This window comes from Caretta caretta, chromosome 6 (genome assembly GCF_965140235.1).
Source record: "Caretta caretta isolate rCarCar2 chromosome 6, rCarCar1.hap1, whole genome shotgun sequence".
Classification (NCBI taxonomy): domain Eukaryota; kingdom Metazoa; phylum Chordata; order Testudines; family Cheloniidae; genus Caretta; species Caretta caretta.
Window position 1 is genome coordinate 42,715,657 of NC_134211.1, and position 24,347 is coordinate 42,740,003.

Below are 24,347 nucleotides of genomic sequence, written 5' to 3' on the forward strand. Positions count from 1 at the left end.
AAGAAAACCAAATTTTAAAAAGTTTTAGGCAATCTGATTAAGTTTCTCATTCCCTTCAATTCCTTGTCTTTCAGTCTCTTGTAATTTCATAATCCCACTAGTCTTCCCGTCATCCATGGAATTTCCTGTGTAATCAAGACCTGAATTTCTAAAGTAAATAATCAGATGGAAAAGAAAAAGCAAGCAAGTATACAAAGACTAGTAAACTTTTAAGACTGACCTCATACATCATTTAAAAAAAAAAATGATCCAGGGACACAAACCTTTTTTCTATATCACCTGTACAGAAGCTATAAATCACTGCACACCCCAGAGGCAAAAAGTTCCACAGGATTATGCTGGTGGAAAGTCAACAGAATTATGCTTTTCAGATTTTATTAGTTTCATAATATGACATTAGGTTTGAATGTAGTCAAGCATGATAGTGGGACTATACGAAGGATGGTGTATCATGAGTGTGTGAATTGACAAAATATTTACTTTAAAGAGCTATTTAAAATATTCTCGTCATGCATTGAATATATATATCTTAAATTTTAGAAAGGTTTATGAAAACGTGCCATGGTCTATAAACATGGCTGTGCAAATGTCACCTGAAGGCTCCTAAACATGTTAGTTACTACTGAGGCAACAGAACAAACAGTTTCAAGTGACGTTATGAAATACAAACATCTGGATTTTATTCCAGAAATGTTCTATAACTTTTACAGTCCCAGCAGCTAAAACATTTTTTTTCTGACTCAAAACATGTCCACAAGCATTCACTTCGTTCACTTGCAAAACTCAAACCATTTCCATTCATGTTAAATGGCTCAGGGAACCACAGATAGCAGCCTCCCTCAGTATAAGAGAAGTGAAAACCTCATAATGAATCCCAGAACTGAGAGCATGCCCTTGTGAAAAAGGTCCTTGAGTGAACAGAACTATTCTTTCAAAACAAAAATCAAACACAGAGAATAATGCACTTAGATTAACAACATAGAAACTACATGCCCTCTGGGCAGTCCCGTGCGTATTTACACAAAAGGAAAGGCACGCACTGAGTTTGTCCTACTTGTACCCCTTGCTGAGATCATTTTAACAACACACAAGCGCCACGCAAGGCTCTTGCCCCACACACAGATTAAATTGATGGCAGAGGAGCGGCGCACACGCAGACTACACCACGCACACTGCGCTGGGATTCATGGCACGCGGGGACGTGCCCTAGGGTTCCCCCAGGCCGCCGAGACACAGCGGTGGCACCGCAGCAGCAGGCACCGCCCGGGGGCCTCCCCCCGTCGCCGCCGCCGCCGGCAGCCCAGCTGTGAAGCCTCCTGCCCGCCCCGGCGCTGGGACGGATTCCGCGGAGCGGAGCCCGCGCAGCCGCAGGGCCTGGAGCCAGACGCACCAGCATCGCGCTGCGGGACCAGCCCCGGGACCCCGCCCTGCCGCTCCCGCGCGCCTTGGCCTTCCGCGCGGCGCGCGTCACTTCCGGGTGCGAGCGAGGAGAAGATGGCGGCGCTGGGGGAGTCTGTGCGGCTGGAGCGAGGTGAGCGCGGCTCCGGCCCAGCCTCGCCGCCGTTTCCCCGGGGGAGAGCGGCCACCCCCGGGGAAACGGGAGCGGCGTGCGGGGCTCTGCCCGGCTCCCCGCGCCGGGTGACGCAGCGGCAGCGCTCGGTGCCGGCCCGCTGGCTCCTGACGGGGAGCGGAGCCGGGCCGCGCTGTTGGGCGGGCGCGGTCCGAGGGGGCGGAGCCCTGGGTGGGCCCCTCTCCCCACCGTCCCCCTGGCTGCGGCAATTCCGTGACACGTCCCCACGGAGTGCCAGAGCAACGTCCCTCTGCGCCGGCCGGGCGGGGCGAGCCCCGAGGTGCCCGGCGGCCCCAGGGGTTGGGCGCATTGGGGTCTTCTAGTGCGTGCCCAGCGGGGCCGTGTTCTCCTGGCTCTCGCTTCGGTGGCCCCCTTCCCTCTCCCGAGCCGGGTCCTCCCGGGGCCTTTGAATTTTCATAGAATCATAGAATATCAGGGTTGGAAGGGACCCCAGAAGGTCATCTAGTCCAACCCCCTGCTCGAAGCAGGACCAATTCCCAGTTAAATCATCCCAGCCAGGGCTTTGTCAAGCCTGACCTTAAAAACCTCTAAGGAAGGAGATTCTACCACCTCCCTAGGTAACGCATTCCAGTGTTTCACCACCCTCTTAGTGAAAAAGTTTTTCCTAATATCCAATCTAAACCTCCCCCACTGCAGCTTGAGACCATTACTCCTCGTTCTGTCATCTGCTACCATTGAGAACAGTCTAGAGCCATCCTCTTTGGAACCCCCTTTCAGGTAGTTGAAAGCAGCTATCAAATCCCCCCTCATTCTTCTCTTCTGCAGGCTAAACAATCCCAGCTCCCTCAGCCTCTCCTCATAAGTCATGTGTTCCAGACCCCTAATCATTTTTGTTGCCCTTCGCTGGACTCTCTCCAATTTATCCACATCCTTCTTGAAGTGTGGGGCCCAAAACTGGACACAGTACTCCAGATGAGGCCTCACCAATGTCGAATAGAGGGGAACGATCACGTCCCTCGATCTGCTGGCTATGCCCCTACTTATACATCCCAAAATGCCATTGGCCTTCTTGGCAACAAGGGCACACTGCTGACTCATATCCAGCTTCTCGTCCACTGTCACCCCTAGGTCCTTTTCCGCAGAACTGCTGCCTAGCCATTCGGTCCCTAGTCTGTAGCGGTGCATTGGGTTCTTCCGTCCTAAGTGCAGGACCCTGCACTTATCCTTATTGAACCTCATCAGATTTCTTTTGGCCCAATCCTCCAATTTGTCTAGGTCCTTCTGTATCCTATCCCTCCCCTCCAGCGTATCTACCACTCCTCCCAGTTTAGTATCATCCGCAAATTTGCTGAGAGTGCAATCCACACCATCCTCCAGATCATTTATGAAGATATTGAACAAAACCGGCCCCAGGACCGACCCTTGGGGCACTCCACTTGATACCGGCTGCCAACTAGACATGGAGCCATTGATAACTACCCGTTGAGCCCGACAATCTAGCCAGCTTTCTACCCATCTTGTAGTGCATTCATCCAGCCCATACTTCCTTAACTTGCTGACAAGAATACTGTGGGAGACCGTGTCAAAGGCTTTGCTAAAGTCAAGAAACAATACATCCACTGCTTTCCCTTCATCCACAGAACCAGTAATCTCATCATAGAAGGCGATTAGATTAGTCAGGCATGACCTTCCCTTGGTGAATCCATGCTGGCTGTTCCTGATCACTTTCCTCTCATGCAAGTGCTTCAGGATTGATTCTTTGAGGACCTGCTCCATGATTTTTCCAGGGACTGAGGTGAGGCTGACTGGCCTGTAGTTCCCAGGATCCTCCTTCTTCCCTTTTTTAAAGATTGGCACTACATTAGCCTTTTTCCAGTCATCCGGGACTTCCCCGGTTCGCCACGAGTTTTCAAAGATAATGGCCAATGGCTCTGCAATCACAGCCGCCAGTTCCTTCAGCACTCTCGGATGCAACTCGTCCGGCCCCATGGACTTGTGCACGTCCAGCTTTTCTAAATAGTCCCTAACCACCTCTGTCTCCACAGAGGGCTGTCCATCTCTTCCCCATTTTGTGATGCCCAGCGTAGCAGTCTGGGAGCTGACCTTGTTAGTGAAAACAGAGGCAAAAAAAGCATTGAGTACATTAGCTTTTTCCACATCCTCTGTCACTAGGTTGCCTCCCTCATTCAGTAAGGGGCCCACACTTTCCTTGGCTTTCTTCTTGTTGCCAACATACCTGAAGAAACCCTTCTTGTTACTCTTGACATCTCTGGCTAGCTGTAGCTCCAGGTGAGATTTGGCCCTCCTGATTTCATTCCTACATGCCCGAGCAATATTTTTATACTCTTCCCTGGTCATATGTCCAACCTTCCACTTCTTGTAAGCTTCTTTTTTATGTTTAAGATCCGCTAAGATTTCACCATTAAGCCAAGCTGGTCGCCTGCCATATTTACTATTCTTTCGACTCATCGGGATGGTTTGTCCCTGTAACCTCAACAGGGATTCCTTGAAATACAGCCAGCTCTCCTGGACTCCTTTCCCCTTCAAGTTAGTCCCCCAGGGGATCCTGGCCATCCGTTCCCTGAGGGAGTCGAAGTCTGCTTTCCTGAAGTCCAGGGTCCGTATCGTGCTGCTTACCTTTCTTCCCTGTGTCAGGATCCTGAACTCAACCAACTCATGGTCACTGCCTCCCAGATTCCCATCCACTTTTGCTTCCCCCACTAATTCTACCCGGTTAGTGAGCAGCAGGTCAAGAAAAGCGCCCCCCCTAGTTGGCTCCTCTAGCACTTGCGCCAGGAAATTGTCCCCTACGCTTTCCAAAAACTTCCTGGATTGTCTATGCACCGCTGTATTGCTCTCCCAGCAGATATCAGGAAAATTAAAGTCACCCATGAGAATCAGGGCATGCGATCCAGTAGCTTCCGTGAGCTGCCGGAAGAAAGCCTCATCTACCTCATCCCCCTGGTCCGGTGGTCTATAGCAGACTCCCACCACTACATCACTCTTGTTGCACACACTTCTAAACTTAATCCAGAGACACTCAGGTTTTTCTGCAGTTTCGTACCGGAGCTCTGAGCAGTCATACTGCTCCCTTACATACAGTGCTACTCCCCCACCTTTTCTGCCCTGCCTGTCCGTCCTGAACAGTTTATAACCATCCATGACAGTACTCCAGTCATGTGAGTTATCCCACCAAGTCTCTGTTATTCTGATCACGTCATAGTTCTTTGACATCACCAGGACCTCCAGTTCTCCCTGCTTGTTTCCAAGGCTTTGTGCATTTGTATATAAGCACTTGAGATAACCTGTTGATCGCCCCTCATTCCCAGTATGAGGCAGGAGCCCTCCCCTCACAGACATTCCTGCCTGTGCTTCCTCCCGGTATCCCGCTTTCCCACTTACCTCAGGGCTTTGGTCTCCTTCCCCCGGTGAACCTAGTTTAAAGCCTTTTCCTTGTACATCTTCGAGGCGAGAAGTACTGGTTGGAGCAGCAGAAACATTTTAACCATTAGTCTCTTCTTCTTTCTCTTCCCCACTCCCCCCCCCCCCCCCCAACACGTCTATGGGTTCCTCTAAGGCAGAGGTGTCTCTAAGGTGCCACAAGCACTCCTTTTCTTTTGGGGTTCCTCTAATTACCCCCAAGGCAGGAAATTAATTCCTTCTTATCAGGCTCCCGCGGATGATAATCTTAGACACAGATTTTCCTTTTGGCTTTCATCACTTAAGTGAATGTCTGCAAGGCTGAGTTTCATTTTTCAATGGGGAAAAAAAACTTTTAAAAAATTTTTTCCCTTTACAATTTTGTTAGAATTTCCCCATCCACTCCATCCTGGATTTGTGTCTTACTGGATAGTGTTTTGCACACACCTTGTGAGGGATAGCGATAGTAGGAATTTTACACATAGAAAACTTCTCAACTTTGAGTTAAACTTGATAGATTGTCAGAATGGGTGAAGGAGGCAATAAACAAGGAAATAGACATTTATATCATTTAATAAACCATCTATTCAACTTTAAGTAATTCTCTCCTATCCTCTCCCACCCTCCCCAGTTCATATTATTTCCACTCATCCTGACCAACCAGGCTAGGATGCAACCTGAGCACTGCAGCACCTGATTTATAGGCACCCTGTTAAGTGGAATTAGGTGCCTAGGCCTATACAGTACATAGGGAGAGTTAAATACCTCAGGTTCCGTCTACACTACCGCTTTTGTTGGTATAATTTATGTTGCTCGGGTGTGAAAAAACCACAACCCTGAGCGATATAAGTTACACTGCCAGAAGCACCAGTATAGACAGCGCTGTGGGGGGGCTTCTCCCTCTCCCAACATAGCTATCGCCGCTTATTGGGGTGGTTTAATTATGTCAATGGAAGAGCGCTCTCCTGTTGACACAGAGTGGCTACAGGAGAGATCTTACAGCAGCGTAGCTGCACTGGTACAACAGCTGTAAGCTCTCTAGTGTAGACATAGTCTAAGTGTGGGATTCATAGAAAGCTGTAAGCTTATCGGGGGAAGGAGGTGGTGGTGCTTCTGCCTGTACTCCACCTTATACCTAATAGTCCAGTGCTTAGAGCACTCACCGGGATGTGGGTCCCCTGGTTCAAAGCCCCAAGTCAGAGCATAGGCTTGCCCCCATCTCTAACTCACGTGAGTAGCCCAACCACTGGGATATGGTGGATTCTGGGATGAGGCTGTCTATCTCTTCTATTGAAGCTGTTCCACTTTGTAGAAAATACTTAAATAGCCATTGGGTCAACAAGAGAGAGACACCGTTTGAGAGAGTTTGTAGCATAATGGTCAGGGTACTCACCTGAAATGAGAGAGACTTAAGTTCAAGTTCCTTCTCTAATGACTATTTTCAGTCTAGCACCATGTCTGTCACATCAGTACAAAACCCTGTACAGGTACAGTGCAGTTTTTGAAAGTCACATCAACCCCACACATTAGTATGTTCAGTTGAGTCTCTGAACATACTAATGCATAATCAGTGGTTGGCATTAGGCTGAATATTGATTGTTTGGGATGCAGTGGTATTTGGGTGATGGAAAGGAGGTAGTTAAAGGTAGAAAAGGAAATGAGCAGGAGTGTGGATAACTTAACAGCCTATTTCATTGCTTTTTACTAGTGTGCATTTATGAGATAAAAAGAAAAGGAGTACTTGTGGCACATTAGAGACTAACCAATTTATTTGAGCATAAGCTTTCGTGAGCTACAGCTCACTTCATCGGATGCATCGGGTTATGAGATACACAGTCTTAACTCAAAGTTAATGTATTTGTGTGTGAGAGAGTAAATGCATATATTGTTAGTTCAGATATGTTGTCTACCTCAGAATGCAGCTCTTGAAACTTTCTGATTATTTTCTTCTCTTCTCCCTGTTCCACAAATAAATCACTTGTAGCGGTTCCCCTCCCCCAAAGCTTGCGAATTAGAGCAGCTGCTTTGGCAATGGGATTAGCTGCTCTTGGTAAAACCTGGGGCAGCATCCTCCTCCACCTCATTAAACTGCCATTGTGCTTTATCCATGAAAATAAACAAATCTATGCAGAGTTGTCTAGTAGGAATCAGTGGAACAAAAGAACTGTTTTATGTTTTCTTGCATATTGGTCGTGCCTCTTAAGAAAGGAGGGGGGGAAAGAGTACTGTATAGTTGTGTGTGTATTTATGACATCTACTGACAGGCAGCACTATTTGCAGAAATAACCAACCTCTGTTAATTGTGGTAGTGTTGACTTTGGATAATTAAATGATATTATCAAGGTAAGGGAATAAACTGATTACAGAGAGTTGGTATGTAACCTAGGAAATGAGGGAAAATGTTTTAAAAAATTACCACACGTTTACTAGCAACAGGACTAAATCTGCTAACCAGAGGCACATATTAGAGAGACAGGGTGAGTGAGGTAATATCTTTTATTGGATCAACTTCTGTTGGTGAGAGAGACAAGCTTCAGGACCTGAAAAAGAGCTGAAAGCTCAAAAGCTTGTCTCTCTCTCAGCAACAGAAGTTGGTCCAATAAAAGAGAGTACCTCACCCACCTTGTCTCTCTAATATCCTGGGACCAACATGGCTACGATACTGCATACAGAGGCAAATATAGAAGAAATCTCTTCTCTCTTGCTTGAATCACAACCAACACCCTTTTTAGCAATTTCACTGGAGGCCAAGGATGAGCGACTAACCTCTCACACCTTGAGGTTATCTTTTAGAGTGGTGGCACTAGTAGAATAGTGTAGAGAACCTTGCACTGCTACTGTCTTTAATATACCTCTGTTCTAGTTAACTTTACCTCCAGGATTGTCAGTCTAGTTCCTACCTCAGTCACCAAAAATTCACTTTTAAAGTGCGTGTGATAATCAGTATATCTGCTTGCTGCAAATATAATCCATCCTTTAAATAGTGTGGTGTGGGTTTGGTTGCTTTTGTTAATTATTTTAATTTGCTGCCTTTAATGGCATTATCTCCAAGTGTGTGAGGTTTTTTCCTTAAAGCCCCTCTTGAGTCAGTTCAGTATCCAGTTTAGTCTCTTGTTGTTTTGAATAATGGCCCAAATTGGGGCATACCTAGTGTAGCAGTGAAAGGGAGCACAAAGTGCCCAGTTAACCACATCATGGGTAGCAGTGCAGGAAGGCTCCATAGAACTGTTGTATCTCCCCCACCTCCTCAACCTCATGCTGGTGGGTGGGAGTGAATGGGGCAGAATAGGGCAGGATCGGAGTGGGGGAGACATAGCTACACTTGGGAAGGCATGTTGTTCCAGTTATAGACCTAGCTCAGTTTACTCCCTCTTCAGAGCACCAGGAGAACCTGGAGAGAGATTGGGACTGAGGCCTTGTCTATACACAAGTTGTACTGCATTAACTGTATTAGTATGAAAAAAGATATGCCAGCATAAAAGTGCTTATATTGGAATATCAGCATTCACCCTCTGGATACCAGTTACACCTGTATAACTGTTTTTGTTTTAAAAAATCACGCCCCCTAACTGGACGAAAGGGCCATTGCAATCTTTGGATGCGTAAACATGGGAATCTCAAGTAGGAATAGAGAGGTTGTTTTACTCCCTCTTTGGCATTGCTGTGACCCGTGCTGGAATATTGTGTCCAATTCTGGTGTCAACAAGTCTAGAATGATGTTAAACTGAAGAATGATAGATGCAAGGAGCTCTATCTATTTAGCTTAACAAAAAGAAGTTAAGGGGTGCCTTGATTAATTTATAAGTAGCTTACTTTAAGTACCTACCTGGGAAGCTGGCATGTGATGATAGAGGACTCTTCAGTCTAGCCAAGAAAGGTATAACATGATCCAGTGTCTAGAAATTGAAGCTAGACAAATTCAAACCAGACATAAGGTGTAAATTGTTACGTGAGGGTAATTAACCATTAAAACGATTTACCAAGGGCTGTAGATTTTCCATCACCGGCAATTTTAAAATCAAGATAGGTTCTAGGATAAGGGTAGTCAATAGGCAGACTACGGGCTAAATCTGGACCTCCAGACGCTTTTGAATAGACCCCGAAATGTTTTTATTTACTCATCATAATTCTTATTTTTTATTATTTTTCTCTGGAGTTTGGAACTTGACTATATCTTGACCAAGAAATTTGAACCTTGACAAAAAATAATCAACTTACCCCTGCTCTGGGAATTATTTTGGGGTAGTTCTGTGGTCTGTGTTATACAGGAGATGCGTCTAGATGATCACAATGGTCCCTTCTGGCCTTAGAATCTGAGTGCATGAAATAATTATAATGGTACAAAATTTATGCATCAACCAGGCTTGAGCTGCTTTTGGGGCAATACAGTTATGTACTGCCCCTTACACTGTACTTGTGTAAAAGACACACTGGATCTCAAAATTAGTGTCTGAAGGTTCTGAGCATTCTACAGACATAAATTAAATCCTACTCCACCTTATATAACGCAATGTGTGGCCTCTCCACTCTTTTGGGGAACTTACAAGCAAAAGAACATTACATCAGTGCCCTGTACCTTCTGTTGGCTCCCTATTTGCATCCTTAGTTTAATCTTTGAAACACATTTTGGGCTGGGGCCAGGGTCCTTCAGAGATTGCCTTTTTTTGACTGACGAACACAGTTTCATTCAGAGGGATATGGAAATTGAGTTCCTAGGATGAAATTTCAGGGAGCTGGAGGCAAGGCATTCTCAGTTCCAGATCCTAGACTGTGGAATACCTTACCAGAGAAGATCTAGTCTGTCTTCTGAGCTTTTTGCAAAAAAAAAAAAAACACAACCCCCCACCCCTTTTAAAAAAAAAAAGCAACCCTTTTATCAGGTTCCTGTCTTGAATAGTAGAAACTGGAGAATGAAGGGGAGGTAGTCAAACCCTAGCATGATATCCATTTGGCAAAAAAAAAAAAAATTGTTTCAAAGTGGAGTATTAGGCATCCAGATATTAGTAATCTGATTATAAATGCTTTAGATGGGATGGACAGTTCAGTCTAGTTCAGCATGAGGTGCAAACCATGGAAGACTTGCTACAGAAAGGAATGTTAGACTCCACAGCACATGTAATAGTACTACTATTATGGTTATATAATGTAATTATTTATGCTCACGAAAGCTCATGCTCAAATAAATTGGTTAGTCTCTAAGGTGCCACAAGTACTCCTTTTCTATTTATGCAGTGTTTGATTCTGGTGGGAAATTTTTATTGCGTCAGAGGAACATGTTAACAGAGCCTGATTCGATATTGAAAAAAATTTTACTAAATCAACTTTGCATTTATTAAAATATATATATATATATATATATATTTTTTTTTTTTCCAGGCATTCTAAGTCTTGTTCTGCAACCTTAAATGTTCACTAAAAGAGCATCACACTGTCTGGAGTGGTTCACGACTGAGAGTGCCAACCTCAGGGCAAATTGTCAAAAAGCAGGGCAGACCCCCCAAATTGGATGTGTGTTCTATAATTAGATAGCCCTGAGGGAATTCTGCGCTACTGCGCAATGCAGAATTTTGCAGAAATCCCCCCCACATCCCAAAATGGGCTACAGAGCTGCTACTAGGGGCCGCTGAACCTGGCATAGCCCAGCTTGCAAATAAAAGACAAAGCTGAGGGGAGGAGAAGGGAACTGGAGGGTTCCCAGTAGCTACAGTTCCCAGCACTGAAGGAAGGAGATGGCAGCACGCAGAAAACTCCGTGCAAGCCTGGGACCCAGCAAAGGACTGTTTCTTGCTCTGGATCCCTGGTCTCTGTGGGGTAGGGGATGTGAGTGTCTTGGCGGTGGGGGTGGCTGGGCTCTGGGGAGTAGAGGGTGTGAATGTCTGGGCCAGGATGGGGGGGGGGCTGCAGCTGGCCTCTAAGGCTCGGGGGTCTGAGTGTTGGGGGGGGAAGGGGGAATGTGCAGCTGGCCTCTGGAGGGTAGGGAGTGTGAGTGGCTGGGCTGGGGGCAGGGAGGAGGCAGAGAAATAGGAACTGGGTTGTCGTAGGGGTTTCTTTAACTCGTTACTCCTGAGGGAATTTTTGTGTATGTCTGTATTTTACAGACATACTTGCTGACAGGTATTTTGAAATAAATTTCCAAAATAATTGAAACTGGTGAGATGATACAGTATTATTTTGACCAATAACATTTGCAGAATTTTAACTTGTGCACAGAATTTTTAATTTTTTGGTGCACAATTCCCACAGCAGTAATTAGATTTCACCAACCCAGTAACAAATATGAATCCCTGAAGCACTGTAAAGTCTTATAATGGAGTCGCAAACAGTCTCCTTGGGCACTCCAGTCTATCTTGTCACCCAGGCAAGTTGGATTTAGTGATAGTTGGTTGCCATACACCAAAGATCACAAAAGATTTCAGGTTGCTTCCACTCCCCAGAGATGAGTCACTTATCCCAGGTTAATAGGTAGTTTAGATATCACACCAAAGACAACTGCTTATAGCTAATCCTAAAGTAAACTAAGGATTTATTAACCAGGAAAAAGAAATGAATAGTTAATAAATCCTTTGTGTGTGTATATGTGTGTGTGTATGTGTATGTGTGTATAATATATATATATACATATATATACACACATACACACACAAATTAGTTACAGTCTAGGGGTCCAAAAGGTGACAGAGTTGTACCAATTTGTTGGCACTGAATGTCTATTAGGGGTAACCCAGGTTGACCATGGGGGATCTCTGCATCTGTTTCCTAGCTCCAGCCCTGTCAGAATTCAAACAGCAAAGAGATGACAAATTTTCTTGTTCACTCTCCTTTTTTCCTTCTTCCAGAATTCAAGATGATGGGATGAGCCCTTTTGCACATAGCCTGTGCAGGAACAATTAGCAACATTTTGTATTGTGATGTTCCACAATGGCCCATTTAGTTTTGATAGTCCTTCCTGATGGGCAAGAGGAAATCATCTTTCATAGGGATTTAGTTGACTAAGTGAAGTTTTTTCTTGTTTGGTGGGTTATGTTCTGAACTATATAGCAAATACTTAAATATCATCTTCTAGCATGGGATACAGACATTATAAGAAGGATTAATATGTTTAGCAATTTACTAGTAATTCATAAAATCCAGACAGATAGTTATAAGTCCAATACTCATCTTAACCATACTAACACGCAGGTGAGCTGGACTGGTTTCCAGCAATGACTTTGTCAGTGCTCAGCTGCAGCCTAAAGCATTGGCAAGAGCTGGCATCTGGTCTGCCAGTGTCACAAAGAGAATAATCTAACTTTTCAGGTACTCTTTCACACTATGCTGTTTAAGCTTTGTTTGGAAGAAGTGGAGCTATCAGCTGTCCTTAAAAATAAGTTTTATCATTCTCTGCCTAATTTCTTCCTATAACTAAATACCTTTAAGCCTGTGCAAAAGTTATTGCATTTGTGGTTGAATGAACAGTTTATAAATAAAGCTGTAATGTATTGTGTGTATATGTAGATTTGCATGAGGGAAAACTTCTGATCTTTGCTCCCCTGTGGTACTTGTAAAACTGGAAGGGTGTATGCTCCTGTGAAAGCAGGGTGGATTTGATTTAAATCAAATTGATTTAAATCATTAGTCAGGAAGACTCTATTTAATCATGGTTTTCTACATAAAAGTGCATTCTTGTTGGTTGTTCTAATCTTAATACATATTCTTCACAACTCACAGATAGATGTAGGTTTCATTTTTAGAAGGTCCACACTATATTCATTTTTAAACAGTGATTTATTTTGAAAACTTTTCAGATTAGTTTTACAGCTATATCAGAAAATGAATGATTGTTTGGGTATTTCATTTACTAAAGGTAATTGAAGCAGATATTTATGAAGTCATTGCGAGGTGAACTATCTTCCATGTAAGAATTTCTTTGTGTAGCATCTTGCCCCCAGAAAGGAGAGAGAGCTATTTTTATCTGTCTCTGGCCCCAGTGAATGGTGCTGTATAGCAGTAGTAGTCCACAGAATTCATGATAAAACCATCGTTCTGAAACCCTGAAGTAAAAGAAGGTTGCAGTCCATCAGCTCTTCAATCCCATTCGAAGGTCATGATTCCTAGGTCACCCATCTGAGAGTCAGTAACCACTTTATCATGGTTCATTCAGCTGCTATTCCAGGGCCCTCTTCTCCAGGTCTTCTGCCTGAGAGTTCCAAGGCCTGCTTCCCTCCCATAAGTCTCATCCCATAGCCCTGAGACAGGCTCCTGCAACAGAACTCCCCACACTGTTCTACTCAGCCAAACCTCCCTTTCTGTGAGTCATAACCCAGCTCAGGGAATGTTTCTGCATGACAAACCCCTTGTTTGGAGCTCAGCTTCCTGCAGCCCTCCACTCAAGCCTGCTGCAAGGAGTTCTTCCCACAGTGTTCCACACATCCAGGCCTCTTTGCTTATGAGTCCTATTCCTGCTCTGAGATCCACTCTCCAGCATCAACTCTTGTTTTGGGCTCAGCTTCTCCTAACCAGGATGGTGGTGGTTTTTCCTAGGAACCTCTGACAAGCTCTCCTTTAATTTGGCAGGTTTTCCGCAGCTCTGGTCAGTCCTCACCATCAACTTTTTCGCTCTTCTCAATGGCTTTCTACCAGCTCTCCTCTGCTGCTGCTTCTCTTTCCTGGGTCTCTGTTCCTCCTCAGACAGCTCTCACCTGCCCTTCTCTATCTCTTTGTCAGTGCTCTCAGGCTGCTCTGACTCACCAGCTTTCTTCTACTTCCCCTCTCCCCCCACTTAAGCCCAGTTGAAGTGAGCTGATGGCACAGCTTTGGCCCTGCTTCCTCTTAAAGGGCCAGTGTCGCCCAGTAACAGACCTTAGCTGTTTTCCCTTCTTCTGTCCATACCTGCTTCCTATGAAGTGTTTAAGCTTAGTCAGCTGTACTCCCAGTCAGTTGGACCAGAACTCTACTCAGAAAATCCATAGGTGATTCCACCACCTGAAATAAGCAGAGCAATGAACTTTGCTTTTTCAGACAATTTTCCTGTAAGATTCTCTGCCACCTCTGACCATGTTTCAGCCTTAACAATGTAGGCAAGTAGTGTGGGAGGCTTGTACAGAGTTGCCTGGCAGGTGAAACTTGTAGCTCTGCTATGCAAGTAATTCCTCCATATAGCAAAGCCCTGGTGGTTTGTCACAGTAGATCTCAGATCTGCCAGACAGGAGCTCCCATTGCCAATATTTATCATGGATGAGATGGGTGGGTGTGACATACCAGGGTACAGTCCAGACTAATGAGCAGTTGTGTTACCCCTGCCCTGCAACCTTGGGTGCCTTACAATGTCTTGGTGAAGTAGCTCTCACCTGGGCCACTCACAAATAGCCTTCTAGCTTGCAAGCCACACCCTGAGCATCTACGTGTAACTGCAGGTAGCCAACCACACTTGGGTTACACTTTTGCTCTCACCAGCCCTGCTTATACTGCAGGGTCACCCCCAACATACCCCCAGTCTCATATTTCTACCAGAAATTTATACTGTACTGCCTGGTCCTCTCCCAGAGAGTACACAATATTGTAAGTCCATTATTCCTTTAAGGGAATCATATGCACATAACTTGTCACCCCAAATGGCATTACCCAGGCACTTCAACTTGAGCACACTGGATTAGATAAAACAAGTTTATTAACTACAAAGAGAGAGAATACAAGTAATGAGACATAAAAGTCAGAAATGGTTACAAGACATGCCTTGTACAAAAATTATTACAATAGTATGTAGGGTGTGAACATGGGTAGATTCTGTAACAGTGGATAAATATGGATTGAAGGGAGGCATAGAGGCAACAAGACTCAGAGGTTTGTAGGGGCTGTAACTGGGAAGGCAAGTAGAGCCAGGAAGTCAAGGAAGTCAGAATATGCAGTGACCAGGAAGCTATGTGGGGCAGTGGGTCTCCCTATTGATGGAGAGTGGATAAATCATCAGGGTAACTGAAACAGTGTGCACTGTTACCCAGTATACCCATACCAGCTCTTCTGCTCAATTCTTTTTTTTTTTCCTACCCTGTGTAGTTGCCTTCCTCATTCCATGTGTGAATGCTGATATTGATCAATGTTGATTTTAAACAAAGTAGAATAGAGAATGAGACAGGGATCATAAAAAGCACACATTGATGGGGCATGGAAGGTGGTAAAGGCAGCTAGGAACGGGTTCAAAGGATCAGAGGGACAAGTAGATTTCAACATATGAGGATCTTGAAGATGAGATATGCAAGGAGTCATTGGAGGACGGAGGGCCTGGATGTTGATGCATTAACTGGTGTCTTCTCAGTAGTATTTAGTGATTGTGTTAAAGGAAACACATTTAAGCATTTTGCGAATACTGACTAACACGGCTGCTACTCTGAAACCTGTCATTTAAGCATCCTTAATTCTGACTTACAAAGTGGTGTGTATGCGTGTGCATGAATGCACTAAAAGAACGTTATCTGAGTAAAAGTCAAGTGTTCATTGTTATCAAAATTCTATCTTTCCCAGACATCTGCAGAGCTATTGAGTTGCTGGAAAAATTGCAGAGGAGTGGAGAAGTACCACCACAAAAACTGCAGGCTTTGCAAAGGGTCCTTCAAAGTGAGTTCTGTAATGCTGTGAGGGAGGTAAGTTAACCTGGCATAAACAAATAGCTACCAAAAATACCAGATATATGCCGGCTTCTAACATATGTACTGTTGTACCTGCTAAGCAGGAACAAAGCTAGGTGCTGCAAGAGTTTGTTTTGAATTACTTTTTAATTTGACCTCAAATCTGTTATCTGCAAATTTTGGGGCTTAATTCTTTATTTAAAAAAAAAAGTAGGGAAGGATTTAAAACAAAATGAACAATTGTCTTAACATACTTAGATTTAAATTTTGCCCCAAAGTAACCTAGATAAGGATATATTAGCTTAGGTTACAGAAAGCCAATTAATAATTCATACCTTTCTTGAAGAGAGAACTTGAGAGTTTGACTTTCCTGTCAGCTACAAGCATCTGTACCCTACAGTGCAAGTGAGGTCTTGTCTTCACTACTAAAAAAAAAAAAAAAAAAAAAGGCGGGGGGAGAGGGAGGGGCTGTGTTTTTTACCTTAGGGTAACTAACACATGAGCTATCACAAGGCAAAGACACAGTGAAGACAAGACACTTCAGTTTTACCACGAGGTAAACTCACCAGAGTTTGACCTCAGTGAGTTTACTTTGCAGTAAAATGAAAGTGTCTTGTCTTCATGCTATTGTTATGGGATAGCTCATGTGCATTAGTTACTCTGAGGTAAAAAATGCATCTTTTTTTTTTAGTAGTGAAGACAAGCTCTTGAGTCAGTACAGATCTGAACGCCCTTCTATCTCCGCCTTCTGATTAACATTCTGTTCTAGTATTAATTATTATCTCCCCAAGGCTCTCACTCCCTTACCTGCACTCGGAATGGTTCTTCCAGGTGTGTGGGCATGGGTGGGAGTAGCTGCAGATCCAGCTATTGCTTTTGGTTTCGGTGATAGCAATGCTATTTTGTTGTAATGGTAATATTCACTGTGCTTTAATGGCCCACTCAGTAGGCCCAGGGGAAGGTGTGACTTACTATCGCAGTCCTGTCTCAGGCTATGTCTACAAAACTTCTTGTTCAGGGGTGTGACTATTCCACCCCGAGTGACATAAGTTACACTGACATAAGTGCTCGTGTGTACAGCACTATATCTGCAGGAGAGCTTCTGCCGCTCGTGAAGGTGGGTTTTTTTATGCCAATGGGAGAGCTCTCCTGGCAGCGTAGTGCGTCTTCACCAGATGCGCTGCAGCAATGCAGCTGTGTCGATACAGCTGTGCCATTACAGTGCTTTACGTATAGACGTGGTCTCAGCTAGAGGTGACTTTCCAGTAGGGCAGATTCATTGTCTTTCAGGCACATACCCTTTCTCTCTGTAAATTAGGAAATGCAATTTTGAGAGTAGCAGCAGAAGTATCGATCTCTTGTCACACATCTAACACAGCAGATTATTTGTCACACCATCTAAGCAGAAAACCTATATATTCATTTTTCCCATTAAATTATGTACCTACTAAATAACTTTGTCCTAAAGGTATATGAGCACGTATATGAAACCGTGGACATCAGCAGTAGCCCAGAAGTCAGAGCTAATGCTACAGCAAAGGTAAAAGTCTTACTATAACTAGAATAGAATGTAATAGTTTGTCACAAAAAGTGTGATATAGATGTCTCCTCCTGATATGACCTGTTAATCTGTAAGTTGTATGAACAAGATATGAAAGACTTGTTATTTAAAATGACATTCATTTTTATTTTATTCAAAACGCCCCTTAGTTTTCGTATTCTGATGTTGGATACACATTATGTTTACTTAATTGTCTGTCTCAAAAACCTTTTCAAATGCTTACCACCTCTGACTATAAGACATGGAGACTTTCTAAGATTCTGATTTTAAGAAAAATTAAATAGTTTTGTTTCTTATAGGCCACAGTTGCTGCATTTGCTGCCAGTGAGGGTCATTCACATCCCAGAGTTGTTGAACTGCCAAAAACAGAAGAAGGTCTTGGATTCAACATTATGGGAGGCAAAGAGCAAAACTCTCCAATCTATATCTCTCGAATTATCCCAGGCGGTATAGCTGATAGACATGGGGGACTGAAACGTGGAGACCAGCTTCTTTCTGTAAACGGAGTGGTAGGAATTGGCTTTAACTTTCAGTTGTAGTAACTACTTGTGTCCACTTGAGGGTGTATAGAGACTGTAGTCTGCATAAGCCTGGTGCCTTTTTTCAGTGTTGGCAAAGTGATAGAAATTTCATCCTGCTGTTTGCCGTTGATTCATAATTAGCAAGACTAGAATATTGGACAAAAACTTGAGTACGACACGAGTTCTTGGACTATGCTTTGCTATTGTACGTGAATTCACTAAATGGTAATACAAGTATACCATTACCTGAGGCAATATTTCAGAGCATGGGAGGATAAATAAGCTCAGATGTTAGGTACTCTATTTTGAAGCAAACTGTATTATTGCCTTATGAAATAGTTTTACAGTTACCGATGGGCATAATTTTTTCAACCAATAGTAAATTTGCTGAAAAATGCTGTTTTGGTGCAACCAAAACTATTTGCAAATTGGGGTCAAATCCAGTGAATAGTTTCAGCTGAATAAAAATTGAAGAAAAAATTTCAAAAGTCAAATGGTTTGTTTTGAAATTTTTGAAACAAACTGTTTGGAATCAGCCTGTACTATTTCAAAATGCCATTTTGAACTGACCAAAGAGAGGTTTTTTTGCTTTTTTATTTCAGCAAGAAAAATGGGGTGGGGGAATCAGTTTTAGTTTGCAATTTTTTGGGGATTTCTTTGGTTTGGCCACCAAACCTAAAAAGCAATTATTCATTAAGCTCTAGTTACAATGGTGTTAAAGTGGTTCTGCTACATGTGTCCCTGATGTTGCAGACTTTTAATAATGTGAATTTTTGCAACTTGTAAGGTAAGTATCAAAACCATTCAATCTAAGGCAAGATAATGTGACGGTCCTTTCATGTTGTCATTGTCCTGATAAAAATGCTGCTGGAGACTGAAAACTATGACAAAGTGCAAGCTATGAAGTAATTTTTGCAGGGACTGTGATTTTTTTCACTTAAGTGCTGAGATTTTAAAAACCATTCCTCCAGTTTCTTATAAAAAGGAGCATGTACTTTAAACTCAGTCACTGATTTTTTTAAATTCAGCCACAACACATAAAATACCAACCTGCGGCCTTCTGGGTGATGAGAAAAAGGTGACTGCTAAAGGGATTTTAAATTATTTTGGTGTATATTTTTATAGAACAATTCTTGCTCCTCAGATACTGTCAGACAGCTCTGAGTGAACTACACAAGTTTTGATTGTACTTTCAAAAACTCTTAATTTATATGTACTAGTTAAAATTCAGGCTCTAGTAACTACTTGTACATACCTAACCTTATTTTATGACTTAGGTTTTAATTCAATCATGTAGTCTGTAACCATAGCCACGCATGTGATGCAAAGGTAATTGGAGAGCTATTAGATGTCCCCAACAGGCATAGTCATCTCTTAAGCCACCTGGTTCTGCAGTCCCCAGCATATGGAATGGGAAGGGATCATGGCCAAAGTGCTACAGTTGTTCTGTGTTGGTACCATGGTTCCTTGGGCTAGCCAGTGTATATAGAAATTCCCAAGTTGCTCTAAAATATACTGAGACTAGTATAGAACTGGCACCAGAATCCACAAGCCTCAACTGGCTTCTTCTGCCTTCTTCACACACAGACACTCCAAAAAAACAAAACAAAAAAAACAAACCCACCCTGCTTAACAGACAGTGGGCATAAATTTAAATATATATTTATAACAATAAATAAAACTGGGATGTGTGTGTATGCACATGCATGGTATGTTGGTTGTATGTTACCAATTTTAAATGAAGAAATATTCTTCTCATGCCTCTGAGCATGTTCCTAACATCTTAATACATATAATATGCAACAGACTTGTTTTTAATAACTGTATTCAGAATTAACTTAGTGTCACAGTTTCAGGAGTAACTGCACCTGTATTCCCCCTCCGTGGTCCCTCAAGGGTGCCCACTTACCATTTCAGGCTCCTACTAGTCACCTTTCTTGGATGGAGATTCATGGCTCTCTCCTTTCTGATGAGGAGTTTTAGGCTGTACAGTTGCCTGCCTTACCCTGTGATACCTCCAGCAAGCTAATTTGTGTAAGGTTCTGCCCTGTGCATTGCTTTCTCTCTGATGACAATGGCAGTGTTGTTTTGCTTTGGTTTTTTTTTTTGTTTGTTTTTTTTTTTGTTAACCAGTGACCATGCACTGTAACATGCAAAATACATTTATTCTTAGGTCAAAAGTATTGCAGAGAAAACATTAAAAAAGATCCCCAACAATAAATAGATTTAAACCCCACACTAAACATACCAGGAATTGCTCATCTGTCTTATGGAGCACCAGTAGACCAAAGTCTTTCCAACCTTTCAGACCAAGGATTGAAATTCCCCTGGATCCAAGTTCCTGCCTGTTTGTTGAATCAAAAAGAAGACCCCAAGTCAGTTCAAGCTCATCCGTTTATACCAAAAGGCCTTTCTTTGTTTCTGGAAAAATGCAGCCTGGACCAGTATATGCAAACTGTTTACAATCTCAGGAACTGTAGTAATCACACACACGCACACCCCATTGCTTTTAGTTCCTGAAGGACCTGTGGTAACCCTCTCCTCATAGAGTTGCATACAGTCTCTGGCTCACAATAATATATACAATATTAATAAATTTAATGCAATATGCTCACCAAAGATACTGCATGTGGCTGCAATATCTGTCACACTTAGCACTTACAAGGCTCAGTATATTGTTGCAAAGGCTTTAATGTTTATGCCTTTGCCAGAACCTAGCTAATAGAGAATATTTTGAAAACTAGATTCTTGTCCATTAAAATATTTTTAATGGACATTTCCAGAATTTTTATACTAGTAACATTTAGTGTATATTGTTCGTTTACAACAGAATTCAAATATATTTGTATAGACATAGTTTAGAAACTGTAAGCAATCTCACATTATTTTGCAATTGATTTTTTTTCAAATCTCTTACTGACACCATATATCCTTATAAGCTTCTCATGTGATTTTTAAAAAGAGAACGACTTGTGCATCCAACTGAATAACAAAAAATGAAAATATCCAAGCACATTTTCTAAATCTAATAGAAGAGAAATAACTTGGTGTTTTTTTTTTTTAACTGTTGTCTTTCTTTTTGTAAGTAACTTTATAGTAACGGGGAAACCCTCCAATCAACAGGTACACCACCTGCCTTCTAGCTTCTAATAGCAGCAGTGGGAGGTAGGCTTGGGATAGTAATGTCATTGTGTTTGATAACTATAATAAAGTTGAGAGAAATAACTTTTGCTGACTAATGATAAAAGATATGATGCCTGGATCTTATAACGGATGCAGTGGTGGGGAGAAGTTGCTAAATACTATTTGTCTGGAGGGAAAATTTCATAAATTCTATTAAATGTAGACTTTAAAACGTAAAGGACCATGTTTTAAAATGTTTCTCTTATTGTGCTTATTGTGTGTGTAAAACATAAAATCTAGGGACTCTCAGTATGTCTGCTTGTTCCCTGTCTCCCATGATAAATTAGTTGCTTGGCACCCATTTCCACATTACTTTTTTTTACACTAGTTAGAAAAGAAAACACAAAGTCTGCCATCACCATTTGTTTGGTGTCTTGTTGAAGCTTCAGGTCTTCAACTGGGTGATAGCGCCCCTTGCATTACAGTTTCAAAACTGTCATACTTCTAGTTTTTTATTATAATGGAAATATTTTGTGTAACAAAGGAGCTAAAGAATCTTCTGCAACACTTGTATTCTTTGCTAATGTAGTATTTAATGGTTTATGCTTTACAGAGCGTTGAAGGAGAACACCATGAAAAAGCAGTAGAACTGCTGAAAGCAGCTCAAGGAAAGGTTAAGTTAGTTGTACGTTACACACCAAAGGTCCTGGAAGAGATGGAGTCACGATTTGAAAAAATGAGATCGGCAAAACGCAGGCAACAGAACTAATACTGTACATTATAATTTATGGAGAAAATTATACTTGGTTTTACAATTAACAGTTTGATTTGTGACCTAACATGAACTGCCCTAAACTATAAAAGATGCTGTCCTTTAAAAAAAAATCTGTTTGCAATTTTATAAATGCCTTCATTACTAACATCGCTTAGTTCTAAAACACCCAAATGCTTCTTGAAAAAATAGTTTACACAAGCATTTCTATCCAGTTGTTCTTACAGATCTTTTGCAAATAAATCTTTAACTGTGAGACAAATTTATAGACTTTTTTAAATGCATTTTTAATAAGATGTACTTCTACATTTGTAACATTCTTTTTTCTAAAGATTTTCATTTGGCATTACTTTAAAATTGATGAAAGTCTTCTTAAAAAAAATTTGTGCTTACTGATTAAAAATCAAAGACTTTTACCTATGAAGCTTTTGGCACTTTTCTTCTTAAAAGCATACTGTACATCAGCTACATAAAGCTAATCATGACTTATTGTGTAGTTGGCAATAAGTACTGGATTTTGTAATTTTTGATGAGTGCATTGTTTTTACATATGTGGTAGGTCATAACTCAGTATGATAAATACTAACTTGGAAATTTTGTTACCTCGTCTGTAAATAATTTACAATGAACATTCACTTAGTGATTTTTTTAATAATTGACATCTAAAAATCTGGAACAATCATTCCTATAATTTATATTATTTTATACTAATTTTTGAGCAGTTAGAGAAAAATTGTATATTGATTGCTATTCATCTTGATTGTATCCATGTCTATTCGTATTCAGAAAAAAAGTACAATATATTTAATGCAATGCAGAAAGAATTTCATATGTATTTCCCTGACTTTTCCACTTCTTGTTTTAAAAGGTATTTGTCCTAACTGGAATTTGAATTTATCCAATTGCAATCCTATCATTTATAGAGATGAGTCACACAGGATTGGGGGCAGTTAATACTTAAATTAATAAAGATTTTCCCTTTTGCGAGACTAAACAGTGGTGTGGGATATCCTGGTTGACAGCTACAGTGACCTGCAAAAGTTAACAAACCTCACAAAATTATCTGTAAGATTCCAAAAGATTCCAAAATGATAACATTGTATTTTAACAAAACGTGATTTACTATTAGCTACTTCTAATCTAGAGAAATCTGATTCTTCTAGTTCCTAGTCCAGAATGAGCAGCATCATAATATACCATGAATAGAGAATGTGGTGTTACCTGCTTTGGGGTAGGAACGAGAAAATCTGCAGATCAGATGCCGCCAGATGCGAAGTGGCTAATGACTCTCTGTTGTGGTGCAGTGTTATTTTTAAGCACAGTTGAGATGATTACATTTTTGAACAGCTACATATTTCTTGGAATCTACCAAGTTCTGGACTGTGCCCTTTCTTGTAATGACTTCACCTAGAGGTAGCTTGACAGTACACTGGGTGTCTGTTCAATTGAAAGGCAGCTTTAAGTGCATCCTACTGACTGTAAACAAGTAAGTTCTTAGAGGCTTAAACGGAAAAGTGCAGTTCTGAGTGTCTGGCTCATCTCTAATCTGTGTTCACATGGAACAATATGAAGTCAGTTGTAAACTTAATGCCACTGTATGAAAGATGGTAAAAGGTTAAAAATTTTAAAAATAATGGCATGAAGTTTATGCTTAGCTGGCCCAGTGTATAAGTAATAACACTTGTATGGTTGCTACAAGCAAGTTAGAAATGTGAACCCTTTCTGGATGTTTGTAAGCATTGTAAGACTTTAAAGATAATATTTTAAAGATTTTTGAGAGTAGAGTCTGAAATGCAATATGAATATTTATCAATTAGATGATATTGAGCACTGAATTGCATGGTTGAGTATCGTTAGCCTGTTTCAGAAGGCTGCGTCTTACTGATGGGACCATGTTTTGAACTGTATATTTTTATGGAATGGTTAATGTTTAAAATATTTAGACCAAAATCAGTAGTTAGGCCAATCATGGAAATGTTTTAATTTAATTGTAAAATAGTAGAGAATTGTTTTTAGAGCTTTATATATTAAAGAGAAGTATGAGTACAAGTAAAGACAGTAATATGTATTATAAAACTTGTATACCTTGTGTTACTGGGTAAAGCAATGTGTTTTGTTACCCTAAAGAAATATTTACTTTAGTGTAGCTGGAGCTGCTATAGGTAAATGCATTAGCATTTCCATTATAAACTATGGCTTTTGAATTCACTATATCAACTGTTCCAAAACTCTTTGGGTTGAAGCCTGGCATACATGCTATTGTATGTGTGTGTTGGGGGATAGGTTAATTAAAAAAACAATTGAAATTACCTTTTTTTTGTTGTTGTTCTAAAATTGCAATTATTACATTAGCAGTTTGTCGTCTTGCATGGTCTGAAAACTCTCTGTAATTTTTAAAGTAAGGATGGGTTAAAAATCACCAAGAAACTTACATTCTTAACTACTACTGAGTAGGTGCAGGGGCTGCACTGTGTTAGTACACAGTCCCTACACGTGCAATACTTGGGCACACCATCATGAGGTAAGGACAGAAATAATTTCTGTGGATGATGTTATGCATCTGTTGCTGTTGAGAGTCCCTGGATTTTAGGAACACAGAAAATAAAGAGGTGGAATTACACATTTTTGTGTGTAGGTTTTTTTTGCTTCCTCATTTGCTACTCTACTTCCAGTGAGCCTTATGAAAGAGTGTGTTGTGACTGGCTATTCAAAATTTCACTACCTGTGACTGGCAATTCAGAATCGCTCCTGGAGCTGAGAGTATTCATATCAGGAGAATACGGCTATGCAAATTAAAATGCATGTGTGGAAGTTAATC

General features: G+C 41.6%; 1 protein-coding gene across 1 annotated transcript; it reads left to right on the forward strand.

The window, feature by feature from the left end:
• The first annotated feature begins 1,399 nt into the window (after positions 1–1,399).
• LIN7C (lin-7 cell polarity scaffold C) lies at positions 1,400–24,149 on the forward strand. Its single transcript, XM_048854183.2, has 5 exons — positions 1,400–1,531; positions 15,449–15,567; positions 17,021–17,092; positions 17,413–17,622; positions 21,371–24,149. Exons 1-5 carry the CDS (start codon positions 1,495–1,497, stop codon positions 21,524–21,526), a joined length of 594 nt encoding a protein of 197 aa, XP_048710140.2. The 5' UTR covers positions 1,400–1,494; the 3' UTR covers positions 21,527–24,149.
• The last annotated feature ends 198 nt before the right edge of the window (positions 24,150–24,347 follow it).